At 43.4% G+C, this 15460-nt stretch overlaps 1 protein-coding gene across 1 annotated transcript in view; it reads right to left on the bottom strand.

The window, feature by feature from the left end:
* The window catches only part of stk32a (serine/threonine kinase 32A), a 323186-nt gene that overhangs the window by 210046 nt on the left and 97680 nt on the right, over positions 1-15460 (bottom strand). The window contains exon 3 of the mRNA XM_072591097.1: positions 8685-8836. Within this exon, the coding sequence (XP_072447198.1) occupies positions 8685-8836 (152 nt within the window). The remainder of the gene's footprint in view (positions 1-8684; positions 8837-15460) is intronic.

The raw sequence follows: 15460 nt of genomic DNA on the forward strand, positions 1-15460 counted from the left end.
GGGTTGGTAGGTCCGGGTGTCCCAGAGGTGTTCTCAGAAATGCTCCACAAGTAGTTCCAGTTTCCTCATTTCCCCTCCCCCCACCTTGTATCAGTCCCAACCCTCGAACTCAGCACCGCCTTCCTAACCTGCAATCTTCTTCCTGACCTCTCCGCCCCCACCCCCACTCCGGCCTATCACCCTCACCTTGACCTCCTTCCACCTATCGCATTTCCAACCCCCCTCCTCCAAGTTCCTCCTCCCTACCTTTTGCCTGCTGGACACACTTTCCTCATTCCTGAAGAAGGGCTCATGCCCGAAACATCGATTCTCCTGCTCCTTGAATGCTGCCTGACCTGCTGCGCTTTTCCAGCAACACATTTTCAGCACCATTCAGATAATAATCGGCTTTCCTGTTTTTGCGACCAAAGTGGATAACCTCACATTTATCCAAATTATATTGCATTTGCCCTGATGAGTCTCAGGTAGACAGAATAGTGAAGAAGGCATTTACTAAGCTTTCCTTTATTGTTCAGATCATTGAGTTTAGGAGTTGCTAAGTCATGCTGCAGTTGTACAGGACATTGGTTAGGCCACTGTTGGAAATTTGTGTGCATTTCTGGTCTCCTTCCTATCAGAAGGATGTTATAAAACTTGAAAGGGTTCAGAAAAGATTTACAAGGATGTTGCCAGGGTTGGAGGATTTGAGCTACAAGGTGAAACTGAATAGGCTGGGGCTGTTTTCCTGGAGCATCAGAGGCTGAAGGGTGACCTTATAGAGGTTTATAAAATCATGAGGGGTATGGATAGGATAAATAGTCAAGGTCTTTTCCCTGGGGTGGGGGAGTCCAGAACTATGGGGCATAGGTTTAGGGTGAGAGGTGTAACATATATAGAACATAGATAGAACATAGAAGAATACAGCGCAGTACAGGTCCTTTGGCCCTCGATGTTGCGCCGATCCAAGCCCACCTAACCTACACTAGCCCACTATCCTCCATATGCCTATCCAATGCCCGCTTAAATGCCCATAAAGAGGGAGAGTCCACCACTGCTACTGGCAGGGCATTCCATGAACTCACGACTCGCTGAGTAAAGAATCTACCCCTAACATCTGTCCTTTACCTACCACCCCTTAATTTAAAGCTATGCCCCCTCGTAATAGCTAACTCCATACGTGGAAAAAGGTTCTCACGGTCAACTCTATCTAAACCCCTAATCATCTTGTACACCTCTATCAAGTCACCCCTAAACCTTCTTTTCTCCAATGAAAACAGCGCCAAGTGCCTCAGCCTTTCCTCATACGATCTTCCTACCATCCCAGGCAACATCCTGGTAAACCTCCTCTGCACCCGTTCCAGTGCCTCCACATCCTTCCTATAGTATGGCGACCAAAACTGCACACAATACTCCAGATGCGGCCGCACTAGAGTCTTATACAACTGCAACATGACCTCAGGACTCCGGAACTCAATTCCTCTACCAATAAAAGCCAGTACGCCATATGCCTTCTTCACCGCACTATTTACCTGGGTGGCAACTTTCAAAGATCTGTGTACATGGACACCAAGATCCCTCTGCTCATCCACACTACCAAGTATCTGACCATTAGCCCAGTACCCCATCTTTTGTTACTCTTACCAAAGTGAATCACCTCACACTTAGCTACATTGAACTCCATTTGCCACCTTTCTGCCCAGCTCTGCAGCTTATCTATATCCCGCTGTAACCTGCCACATCCTTCCTCACTGTCAACAACTCCTCCGACTTTTGTATCATCTGCAAACTTGCTCACCCAACCTTCTAACCCCTCCTCCAGGTTATTTATAAAAATGACAAACAGCAATGCTCCCAAAACAGATCCTTGCGGAACACCGCTAGTAACTGCACTCCAAGATGAACCTTTACCATCAACTACTACCCTCTGACTTCTTCCAGCCAGCCAATTCCTAATCCAAACCTTCAACTCACCCTCAATGCCATACCTCTGTATTTTTTGCAGTAGCCTACCATGGGGAACCTTATCATATAAAAGGGACTTAAGGGGCAACTTTTGCAAGTAAAGAGTGGTGTGTGCATGAAATGGGCTGTCAGTGGAAGTGGTGGAAGCTGGTACAATTACTACATTTAAAAGGCATCTGCATGGGTACATGAATAGGAAGGGTTCAGAGGGATATAGGCCAAGTGCTGGCAAATGGGACTGGAATAATTTAGGATATCTGGTCAGCATGGACGATTTGGACCGAAGGGTCTGTTCCATGCTGTACATCTCTATGACTCTATGAGAAGCCAAGAAAGAGATAAATGCTGAGGAGGGTGTGAACAAGGAGTGTAAATGGTTGAAAATGGGTTGGTTGTATTGTGCCCATACAAAACAGGAATTAGGGTTGTGGGGGTGGGTAATGAACATGGAGGAGGATGTTCACATTCTGAAATTGTTAATCTCAGTGTTGAGTCCTGAAGGCTATAAAGTAGCTTGCACTGAGCCTCACTGGCTTCAATCTTGACCAAGCGGAGGAGGGTGGTGATGGATGTGGGCAGTTCAGGCTTTCTCTCAAAGGAAGAAGAGAGTGCTCTATGACCTTCCTGAGGGGGCATGGACATGTGGAGGGATTGCCTGTCGATGGTAAAAAAAAAAGAGGTGGCTAGTGTCTGCAAACAGGAAGTTTTGAAGTGTATATAAAATATCAGACAAATTGTGGCTGTAAGAGGGAAGGGGCTGGGCAAGGGGAAAGAAAAATCAACTCAAGATAGAAAGAAATAAGTTCTGTAGGGCAGGAACAGGCTGAAACAAAGGGCCTGTTTGGTAGTCCTGTTAGTGGTTCTTGGGAGAAAGGTAAATGTGGGCTGTATGAAGTTGTGCCATCGGAAGCTGTGGAGGAGAGATCCCAAGATGAGATGAGGTTAATGACCTTTGTGGACACAATAGCTGGATGGTCAATGATGGAATCATGGTCCGGGGAACATAGAAGGAGGTGTCCAAGAGTTGGTGCTCAGCCTCTGTAATATAGAAGTCAATGTGCCAGGCAATAGCAGCACCAACCTTGTGGACAGGTTTGATTAAGAAACCAACTTGCAACAGCTATCTGGTTGCTCCTAGAAAAGTAGTACTCCTAAGCCTGTAGCTGAAGCATTGCTATGCTGGTTAGAAAGGAGAGATCATAGTTTGCCAACATATCTGTATACCTCAGTATGTCCTTGATCCTCAGAAAAATATTCCTGGAATTGGGTTCCAACAACCACCTTGAGCTGTATGTATTGAGGTCCATAAAATAATGAAGCATTCAGGTGTAATGCTCAGAGGATAAGAAGAGAGATCTTAAACTGTTTGATAAAAATTATATTGCCTTCCTTACATTTTCTTCAAATGGACTCTTGCTGGAATTTAAAAATGGCTACCATCAAACACACAATGGAACAGGTTGACTACTTCTGGAAATGTCCAGCTTACATCATCCTCTTGGGATGTACTAATTTTTGCATTGTATGAACATTCAGCCAAGCCAGCACAAAAGACCAGTGGACAAGATGGCTACCCCAGCCTGTTCTGAACAAAGGAGACCACTGAAATTCATTATTACTTGATTTTTAATGATTCCACAGTAACCTGTCCCAATGCAATTCAATCCAAAGTAAAGGCTTTCAAAGGAGTAATGAAAGTGCATTCCTTACTCGAACTACTCGCTAAGACCTTTGCTCACTTCACCCTTGCTTCTTTTGCAGGTCAATTTTAATTTATGCTCTCTTGTTCCTTTTATGAGTAGGAACAGATTCTCCCAATCTACTCTTTTTAGCTGGCTTATGATTTTGAAAACCTTTACCAAATCTCCACTCAGCTTTCTTCTCTCAGAGTAGAACAGTGCCAACTTCTTCAATCTACCCTCATAAATGAAGTTCCTCTTTCCTGGAATCATTCTTGTAGTCCAGTTCCACACACTCTCCAAATGCATTCACATCTTTCCTATAATGTGTTGCCCACAGCTGTGCAGGGAATTCGTTTAGTTCAGTTGGCTGGGTCATTAGTTTGCAGAGCAGTGTGATGCTTTGAGGTTACCATGAAGGTCTTTCTTTCTCAACCTCTTCCCTCACCTGATATCTGGTGGCCCTCAGGTTAAATCACCACCAGTTGCTTTTCTCTAATAGGAAAGCAGCCCCAATGGTCTGGTAAGACTATGGCGACACAACAACTATGCACAATTACTTCAGCTGAGGTCTAACCAGTTTTTTGTACAAATTAAACATCATCCCCTTGTACTTATATTCTACGCACCTATTAATAAAGCCAAGGACACTGTGGTTTATTAGCTGCTCTTTCTGTTTGTCCAGCTTCCTTCAATGATCTGCACACAGATCTGGCATTAGAATTTTCCTCCCAATTTTATATTGTTTTTCAATATTCCTCCCAAAGCATATCCCAAAGTTCTAAATTGGAGAAAGGCCAATTTTGACGGGATTAGACAAGAACTTTCAAAAGCTGATTGGAGGCAGATGTTCGCAGGTAAAGGGACAGCTGGAAAATGGGAAGCCTTCAGGAATGAGATAACAAGAATCCAGAGAAAGTATATTCCTGTTAGGGTGAAAGGAAAGGCTAGTAGGTATAGGGAATGCTGGATGATTAAAGAAATTGAGGATATGGTTAAGAAAAAGAAGGAAGCATATGCCAGGTATAGACAGGATGGATCGAGTGAATCCTTAAAAGGGTATAAAGGCAGTAGGAGTATACTTCAGAGGGAAATCAGGAGGGCAAAAAGGGGAAATGAGATAGCTTTGGCAAATAGAATTAAGGAGAATCCAAAGGGTTTTTACAAATATTTTAAGGACAAAAGGGTAATTAGGGAGAGAATAGGGCCCCTCAAAGAATCAAGGCGGCCTTTGTGTGGAGCTGCAGAAAATGGGGGAGATACTAAACAAGTACTTTGCATCAGTATTTACTGTGGAATAGGATATAGAAGATATAGACTGTAGGGAAATAGATGGTGACATCTTGCAAAATGTCCAGATTACAGAGGAGGAAGTCCTGAATGTCTTGAAACGCATAAAGGTGGATAAATCCCCAGGACCTGATCAGGTGTACTCTAGAACTCTGTGGGAAGCTAGAGAAGTGATTGTTGGGCCTCTTGCTGAGATATTTGTATCATCGATAGTCACAGGTGAGGTGCCGGAAGACTGGAGGTTGGCTAACATGGTGCCACTGTTTAAGAAGGGTGTTTAGGACAAGCTAGGGAACTATAGACCAGTGAGCGTGACCTCGGTGGTGGGCAAGTTGTTGGAGGGAATCCCGAGGAACAGGATGTACATGTATTTGGAAAGGCAAGGACTGATTAGGGATAGTCAACATGGTTTTGTGCATGGGAAATCATGTTTCACAAACTTGATTGAGTTCTTTTTGAGGAAGTAACAAAGAGAATTGATGAGGGCAGAGCGGTAAATGTGATCTATATAGACTTCAGTAAGGCATTTGACAAGGTTCCCAATGGGAGACTGATTAGCAAGGATAGATCTCATGGAGTACAGGGAGAACTAGCCATTTGGATACAGAACTGGCTCAAAGGTAGAAGACAGAGGGTGGTGGTGGAGGGTTGTTTTTCAGACTGGAGGCCTGTGACCAGTGGAGTGCCACAAGGACCGGTGCTGGGTCCTCTACATTTTGTCATTTACATAAATGATTTGGATGTGAGCATAAGAGGTACAGTTAGTGAGTTTGCAGATGACACCAAAATTGGAGGTGTAGTGGACAGCGAAGAAGGTTACCTCAGATTACAACAGGATCTGGACCAGATGGACCAATGGGCTGAGAAGTGGCGGTTGGACTTTAATTCAGATAAATGCGAGGTGCTGCATTTTGGGAAAACAAATTTTAGTAAGACTTATACACTTAATGGTAAGGTCCTAGGGAGTGTTGCTGAACAGAGACCTTGGAGTGCAGGTTCATAACTCCTTGAAAGTTGAGTCGCAGGTACATAGGATAGTGAAGAAGCCATTTGGTATGCTTTCCTTTATTGGTCAGAGTATTGAGTACAGGAGTTGGGAGATCATGTTGCAGCTGTACAGGACATTGGTTAGGCCACTGTTGGAATATTGCACGCAATTCTGGTCTCCTTCCTATCGGAAAGATGTTGTGAAACTTGAAAGGGTTCAGAAAATATTACAAGGATGTTGCCAGGGTTGGAGGATTTGAGCTATAGGAAGAGGCTGAACAGGCTGGGGCTATTTTCCTTGGAGCGTCGGGGGCTGAGGGGTGACCTTATAGAGGTTTACAAAATCTTGAAGGGTATGGATAGGATAAATAGATAAAGTATTTTCCCTGGGATTGGTGAGTCCAGAACTAGAGGGCATAGGTTTAGGGTGAGAGGGAAAAGATATAAAAGAGACCTAAGGGGCAACCTTTTCACTGAGGGCGGTATGTGTATGGAATGAGCTGCCAGAGGAAGTGGTGGAGGCTGGTACAATTGCAACATTTAAGAGGCATTTGGATGGGCATATGAATAGGAAGGGTTTGGAGGGATATGGGCCGGGTGCTGGCAGGTGGGACTAGATTGGATTGGGATATCTGGTCAGCATGGATGGGTTAGACCAAAGGGTCTGTTTCCATGCAGTACATCTCTACGACTCTATCACTTCTCACTTCTCAGTACTGAACTTCATCTGCCACCATTTCACCAACCTGTCAATGTCTTTTGAACACCACACTTTCCTCCTCACATTTTGCAATTGTTCCAAATTGTGCGTCATTGAAACTTTACCTGGCACACCGAGATCCAATCATTAATATGCATCAAAAAAAGCAATGGCCCCAATATTAACCTCTAGATAACTCAAGTACAAATCTTCCTCAGCCTAAAAAATATCCATTGATCATTACTCTCTGTTTCCTATCACTCAGCCAATTTAATATCTAATGTTGTAGCCAATGCTATCTTTGGAATGAGACAGATAGAGGAGTCCTATGAAGCAGGTGGCTAGAGTTGGAGACAACCTAGAAAGGAGGTACAGGAAAAGGAGATAGACTTGGGAGGGAGAAAAAGGAAGGTGATGGTCTTGGGAAGGAGGAGAAAGAACTTTGGTAGGGAGATGAGAGAGATCAGATGGGGAAATGCTGATAAGTAAGTATTAATCAGAAGAGTAAAGGTGCAGGACAAAATTAAGTCTGGTTGCAGAGAGGATGGAGGATTACCATGGGGTAAATTGTAGTCAAGATTAGAGTGGTGCTGGAAAAGCATAGCAGGTCAGGCAGCATTCGAGGAGCAGGAAATTCGATGTTTCGGGCAAAAGCCCTTCATCAGGCCTCATTCCTGATGAAGGGCTTTTGCCCGAAACATCGATTTTCCTGCTCCTCAGATACTGCCTGACCTGCTGAGTTTTTCCAGCATCACTCTAATCTTGACTCTAATCTCTAGCATCTGCAGTACCCACCTCCACCATGGGGTAATGTGTAGCTAAGTACAGGACTTCAAAATTATTCCATTCTAATATTGTACCTCATATACCAAATTAAGGCTAATATCAACTTAGAGCTATTCAAGGTGAGTAAATCAGATCTGTGCAGCTTACCAAAGATGATAACACTAAGCTTTCTGCTTATTTGTATGCAAATTTTATTACCAATTTGGCAACTGTCCCATTAAGTATCTGCTAGCATTAAACATGCAGCTTAGAAGGTTCCTAAGTGAAGCCACTGTGAAGTCAAAATGATGTGAAACCCCCTCCTGGAACTGATACTACACTTTCTTGCCTAAATAGAATTCGGATTATTGAACATCAGAATTACGCATCAAATGAGAAGCCAATAAAATTTCACATGAAAGAAAATAAGACATTATAAATGGCATGTTACCGAGTTTGGAAAATCAATCTTTACTGCATCAGAACCTTTCCCATCAAATGAAGACTTTCTATCTATTTCCTTTGTTATATACACACCCTAAGATATACGAAAGATATCAAATATACATGTTTTTTCTTATGCCGTTCATCTTTAAATTTGCTTTTTTAGTGCTATTCAGTGTGATATTGCATTGGCGTTTATTTGCTAGTATCTGGAATGGTTAAAAAACATGTTTCGGAATTTGGAATTCATGTATGTAATTCAGAATACAGTTAAGAGATAAGAAAATGGTATCTATGCCATATGTATCCTCATTGGAGAGTTAGACAATGGACCAGGCAAATTACTGCAATGATTTTCCACTGTCTTCTAAAGGATGGCTGACCAAGAGTTTCTCCTTCTCTTACTGCCCGACATGATACCATAAGCTTTAAAGTCTGATAATCATCATATTTGACCATGTTACAAATACATTTTCCATTGTGAACAAGTTTTGGTCTTGGTTTTGAAACTGGAATTTCTAGCCCAGAGATAGCAAGGCTAAAACTGTGCCACAATACCTCCCTATCTATAACAGAGGGATAGGTAAATATGACACACAGAGTAAACAACAATAAACAAATAAAGATCGGTCAATAGGATATACAGAATAGATAGGTAAATACGATCTTTAGAATCCAAATAGGCAGACAGGATATATGGAATACAGACTAAGTTGATAGTATTTATAGAAATAAGATGCGTAAAGATTAGTATTGTAGATTGTATCAAAGCATTAGTCAGTAACACAAAACTCAGGGGGTGATTCTTCCAATGGATCAACTATTATGAAATTCATCAAAAGACAATTAAATGCATCTTACAATTAGCAGTAATTTACCATAAATTGACAAGAAATGGATGCTCCAGACCCTGCATAACCTGCAACTCTTTAAATACATTCCGCACTTCATTACGTTCTACACACTGCTGCTTGTTCATGTACTTCATGGCGTACATCTTCTTTGAGTCTTTCTTCTGTACAATGCAGACCTGGAAATCACAAACAAAATATAATTAAAGAAAGTGAGAGATAGCTCTGGGTGAATGCACTAAAATACAAATCAGGAAGATGGGTAGCTTGTGCCCAACTGAAATCCATAGAAGCTGGGGCAACACATACTAATTACTAAATAAAAACGAAAGAACTGATTGATTCTGATTTCTCTCCACAGATGCTGCCAGCCCTGATGAGCTTTTCCGGCAATGTCTGATTTTGTTTCTGACCTACCAATTACTACCCATTTCAGATTACTAAAGAACAAAAGCCATTAATGGTTGGAAATTGTCTTTAACAAGAGTAAAATTTGATAAGTGATTGTTGATCTGAGTCCATCAGTTTCTCTCTGGGTGGGTTACATCAAATTCATTCCTGCTTCGTCTCCAGTCAGAGCCACTTCCTCTGGAGCATTTACAACAATTTATACCCTATTGCTCCTTCCATCAAGAGTTAATTAAAACTTTCTCTTTTTAGGTGCAGGAATTAAATCTCAAAGATTAGTCAGTTCAGCATGTCAACTATTAAAAGAAAATAAGGATTCAAAGGGGCCTTGCAGCTGAATGTCTATCTTTGCTTCCTCTGAGCTCTCAACTCTGAGTTGGGAAGCCCTCAATGAGAAGGTTATGTGGATTGCGTATTTTTTTAATTCACTCACTGCACATGGGTATTGCTGGCTGACTAGCATTTATTGCCATTCCTTAGTTACATCGAGAAGGTGGTGGTGAGCTGTCTCCTTCAACTGCTGCAGTCCTTGAGTTGTAGGTAGATCCACAATGCCTGCAGGCTGACAATTCCAGGAGTTTGACCCAGCAACAGTGAAGGAATGGCAATATATTTCCAAGTCAGGATGGTGAGTGGGCTTGGTGAGGAACTTGCAGGTGGTGGCGTGCTGCCTTTGTCCTTCTAGATCGAACTGCTTGTGGGTTGAAGAGTGCTGTCTATGAATCTTCGGCGATGTAGACCATAACGCTGCAATTGTATGTTGGTGGCTGAGGGAGTGGATGCATGTGGATGTGCTGCCAATCAAGTGGGCTGCTTAGTCCTGGATGGTGTCAAGCTTCTCAAGTATTGTTGGAGCTGCACTCATCTACACAACAGAGAGGTATTCCATCATGTTTCTCACCTGTAACATGTAGATGGTGGATCGGCTTTGGGGAGTCAGAAGCTGAGTTACTCATCGCAGCATTCATAATCTCTGACCAGCTCTTGTAGCCATAATAATTATATGCCAAGTCCAGCTGAGTCTCAGGTCAATGGTAGCCCCAAGGAAGCAGTTTGTGGGGAATGCATTGATGGTGGCACCTTTGAATGTCAAGGGGCGATGGTTAGATTGTCTCTTATTGGAGATGCTCATTGCCTGGCATTTGTCTGGTGCAAATGCTACTTACCTCTGGTCAGCCCAAGTCTGGATATTGTCCAGATCTAGTTCTGCTTGAACATGGACTGCTTCAGTATCAGGAATCCTGAATGGTGTTGAACACTGATGCTTGTCCCGCACAATGAACATCTCCACTTCTGACCTTATGATGGATGGAAGGTCATCGATGAAGCAAGTGAAGATTGTCAGGCCTAGGACACTACCAATAAGACCATAATGTATAGGGGCAGAATTAGGCCATTCAATCATGGCTGATAAGTTTCTTATTCCCATTCCCCTGAACCGTAATCCTTGATCCCCTGACCAATTGGGGACATCTCTCTGTGTTAATTACACTCAATGACCTGGCCTCCACAGCCCTCTGCTCCGCAGAATAATCACTCTCTGGCTGAAGAAATTCTTCCTCATCTCAGTTCAAAAAAGTCATCCCTTGATTCTGAGGCTATGCCCTCGGTCCTAGTCTCTCTTACTAGTGGAAACATCTTCTCCACTCTATCCAGGCCTCCAAGTATTCTAAATTTCAACTGATCCTCCCATATCCTTCTAAACTCCATTGATTACAGATTCTAGGTTCTCAACCACTTATATGACAAGCTATTCATCCCCAGGATCTTTCCTGTAAACCTCCTCTGGACCCCCTCCAAGGCCAGCAGATCCTTCCTTAGATATGGGGCCCAAAAATACTCACATTATTCCAAATGATGTCTGACTGGAGCCTCATGCAGCTTCAGCAGTACATCTCTGCTCTTGTATTGTAGTCCTCTTGAAATGAATGTTCATGTACCTTGAGAAACTCCTGCAGAGATGTCCTGGAGCTGAGATTACTGACCTCCAACAACCACAACCATCTTCCTGTATACCAGGCATGATTCCAGCCACCTTGTTTGCTTCCTGATTTCCACTGATGCTAATGTTGCAAGGGCTCCTTGGTGCCACACTCCGTCAAATGCAGCCTTGGTGTGAAGGGCTGTCTCTCTCACCTCACCTCTGGAATTCAGCTCTTTTGTCCATCGTTGAACCAAAGCTGTAATGATGTCAGGCGCTGAGCGGCCTTGGCGGAACCCAAACTGGGTGGCAGCGAGCAGGTTATTGCTGAGCAAGTGCTGCTTGATAGCATTGTTGATGAAAGCTTCTATCACATTACAGATGATCGAGAGTAGACTGTTGAGGTGGTAATTCACTGGGTTGAATTTGTCTTGCTTTTTGTGAACAGGACATACCTGGTCAACTTCCTATATTGCCAGGTAAATGCCAGTCTTGGAGCTGTACTGGAACAACTTGGCTAGGGAGCAGCAAGTCCCGGAGCACAAATCTTCAGTACCATTGCCAGAATGTTATGAGGGCCCACAGGGTTTTCAGTATCTAATGCATCCAACTGTTTCTGGATATCATTTGCAGTAAATTGAATTGTCTGAAGACTGGCATGTATGACGCTAGTGATCACTGGAGGAGGCCAAGGTGGATCATCCACTCGACATTTCTGGCTGAAGATTGCTGAGTTGTTTCAGCCTTATCTTTTTTACACTGAGGTGTTGGGCTCTTCTATCACTAAGGATAAGGATATTTTCAAGCCTCCTCCTCCAGCGAGTTGTTCAATTGTCCACACCATTCGTGACTGGGTGTGGCAGGACTGCAGAATTTAGCTTCAAACTGATGGTTGTGGAGTCACTTAGCTCTGTCTCTCACTTGCTGCTTATGCTGTTTGGCATGCAAATAGTCCCTGGTAATTTCATCAGGATGGCAAAGTGAGGACTGCAGATGCTGGACACCAGAGTTTAGATCAAAGTGATGCTGGAAAAGCACAGCAGGTCTGGCAGCATCTGAGGAGCAGGAAAATCGACATTTTGGGCAAAAGCCTTTCATCAGGAATAGAGTTTCACCGGGTTGACAATTTTTCTTATAAGTTTGCCTGGTACTGCCCCTGGCATGCCCTCTTGCACTCTCCATCGAGCCAGGGTTAATGTGGAAAAGGGTGAGAGGATTCACTTTGGAAGGAGTAACAGAAATGTAGAGTATTGGGCTAATGATAAGATGTTTGGTAGTGTAGATGAGCAGAGAGATTTTGGTGTCCACGTATATAGATTCTTGAAAGTTGCCACCCAGGTTGATATGTTAACTTTTATTGGGAGAGGGATTGAATTTCAGAACCATGAGATTGTGCTGCAGCTGTACAAAACTCTGGTGCGGCCACATTTGGAGTATTACATATAGTTCTGGTCACTGCATTATAGGAAGGATGTGGAAGCTTTGGAAAGAGTTCAGATGGAGTTTACTAGGATGTTGCCTGGTATGGAGGGAAGGTCTTACGAGGAAAGGCTGAGGGAGTTGAGGCTGCTTTCATCAGCGAGAAGAAGGTTGAGAGGTGACTTAATTGAGACATAGAAGATAATCAGAGGGTTAGATAGGGTGGACAGTTGACAGCCTTTTTCCTCGATGGCAATGGTAAGCACGAGGGGACATAGCTTTAAATTAAGGGGTGACAGATAAAGGACAGACGTCAGAGGTAGTTTCTTTATTCAGAAAGTAGTAGGGGTGTGGAACTTTAAGGGAATTTAAATGGTCATTGGATAGGCATATGAATGAGAATGGAACAGTGTAGGTTGGATGGACATCAGATTGGTTCCACAGGTCAGTGCAACATAGAGGACTGAAGGGCCTGTACTGTACTGTAATGTTCTATGTCTGCACTTTCTAAACTCCTGGCTAGATGGCGATAGTTGTGTGGGGGCATGCCAGACCATGAGGTTGCAGATTGTGCTATAGGTACAGTTCTGCTGCTGCTGATGGCCCACAGTGTCTCATGGATGTCTAGTCTTGAGTTTAGATTAGATTAGATTACTTAGATTAGATTACTTACAGTGTGGAAACAGACCCTTCGGCCCAACAAGTCCACACTGCCCCGCCGAAGCGCAACCCACCCATACCCCTACATTTAACCCTTACCTAACACTACAGGCAATTTAGCATGGCCAATTCACCTGACCTGCACATCTTTGGGCTGTGGGAGGAAACCGGAGCACCCGGAGGAAACCCACACAGACATGGGGAGAACGTGCAAACTCCACACAGTCAGTTGCCTGAGGCGGGAATTGAACCTGGGTCTCTGGCACTGTGAGGCAGCAGTGCTAACCACTGTTGTTAGGTCTGTCTGAAGTCTGCCTCATTTAGCAGTGATAGTGCCACACAACACAATAGAGGGTATTCTCAATGTGAAGCTGGGACTTTGCAAGAACTGTGCAATCGTCATTCTTACAAGCACTCACGGACAGATACATCTGCAAACGGCAGACTGGTCAGAATGAACTTAAGTATGTTTTTCCCTTTTGTTGGTTCCCTGAACCAACTGCCGCAGACCAAGCCTAGCAGCTATGTCCTTTAGAACCTAACCAGCTCGATCGGTAGTGGACATGGGGGGAATATCTTATCCAGAGTACATTTTGTACTCTTTTCACCCTCACTGCTTCCTCCAAGTGTTGTTCAACATGTTAGAGTACTGATTCATCAGCCAGGGGAGGGAAGTATGTGGTAATCAGTAGGAAGTTCCCTTGCCTCTGTTCAACCTGAAGCCATGAGATTTCATGGTGTTCGGAGTCAGTATTGAGGGCTCCAGGGCAACTCCCTCCGATCTGTATATTACAGGGACAGGACATATTCAGCATTTGGTGATGTTGGTATTTGGGACATTGTCTGTAAGATGTGATTCCATGAGTATGGCTATGACAGGCTGTTGCTTGATTCGCCTGTGAGATACCTTTCTCCATTTTGGCACTAGCCCTCAGATATTAATAAGGAGGACTTTGCAGGGTTGACAGGACCATTTCTGTCATCGTCTTTTCTGGTGCCGAGGTCTCTGCCAGGCAGTTAATACCGTTTCATTTCTTTGTTAAAACTTGATAGCAATTGATATAATTGCTCGGCCATTTCCAAGGGCAATTGAGGGCTGTGGGTCTGGAGTCAGACATATGCCAAACCAAGTGAGGATTGCAGATTTCCTTCCCTAAAGGACATGAGTAACTTGGTTGGGCTTTTCCAACAATTGTCAATGGTTTCATGTTCATCAGTACATTCTGAATTCTAGAAATTTTTATTGAATTCAAATTCCATCATTTGCTTTGGCAGAATTTGAACCTGTGTCCCTGGACTAACATTCTAGCATTAAGACCAGCAGGCCATTGTGTCCACAGGTTAGATGGAGAAGAATGTGAGGATGCTCGCCTACTGTATAAACACTAGTTGGGTGGAACCTTTTATTTCTGGGCTGTCTGATTCAACATGACAATTGAGATCCTAGGACTCTGAGCGAAGAAATGTTGTATTGAATTTGAAATGTTAATGTTGATTCTCTCCCCAAAGATGCTTCCAGTCCTGTTAAGTTTCTCCAGCATTTTGATTAGATTAGATTCCCGACAGTGTGGAAACAGGCCCTTCAGCCCAACAAGTCCACATCGACCCTCCGAAGAGTAACCCACTTCCCTCTGACTAATGCACCTAACACGATGGGTATTTTAGCATGGCCAATCCACCTGACCTGCACTTCTTTGGAATGTGGGAGGAAACCGGAGCACCCAGAGGAAACCCATGCAGACATGGGGAGAAGGTACAAACACCACATAGACAGTCACCCAAGGCAGGAATCGAACCTGGGTTCTTGGCATTGTGAGGCTGCAGCGCTAACCACTGAGCCACCGTGCCACCCACCCGCTGTGCTGCTCACGGTTCTTGAAATATCCAGGTTATATGAAAAATAAGGGCAATGAGACTAATTGGATTGGTTAACCAAAGAGGCAACAATCCTTACTATGGCCGGATATAACAGATAAATAACCTCTAGCCTTTTGCTAGAATGTTCTAGTGCAAAATCCACTGCTTTTTGGATCCTGTATGATCACAAGTATCTTTATTGTTATAAAAACATGTTCTTGCTGGGAGAGGAGAAAGCAATGTCTAGATCATTATCCCTTAAATCTCCTGTCTGTAAAGTTTTGGAATGTAATCATATATAATCCCCTTTTATTATTAGATTGTAGTTTAATGCTGATATTGCTACTCTATAGTTTCACTACTTCCATGTTATTCCTCCTCTTAGAATGGGCAAAAAGGAGAAAGGACCTTTTCACAGTTCTATGAGTTTATCTCCAAAAACCGATTACTTACGTATTTGTTGTTTGTAAGATTTCATTGTTGCTTTAGCCTACAAAAGATCAAATTCAATAATAATTGAGCATTTTAAGAGCCTCAG

The sequence above is a fragment of the Chiloscyllium punctatum genome, chromosome 20, assembly GCF_047496795.1.
Source record: "Chiloscyllium punctatum isolate Juve2018m chromosome 20, sChiPun1.3, whole genome shotgun sequence".
NCBI lineage: Eukaryota > Metazoa > Chordata > Chondrichthyes > Orectolobiformes > Hemiscylliidae > Chiloscyllium > Chiloscyllium punctatum.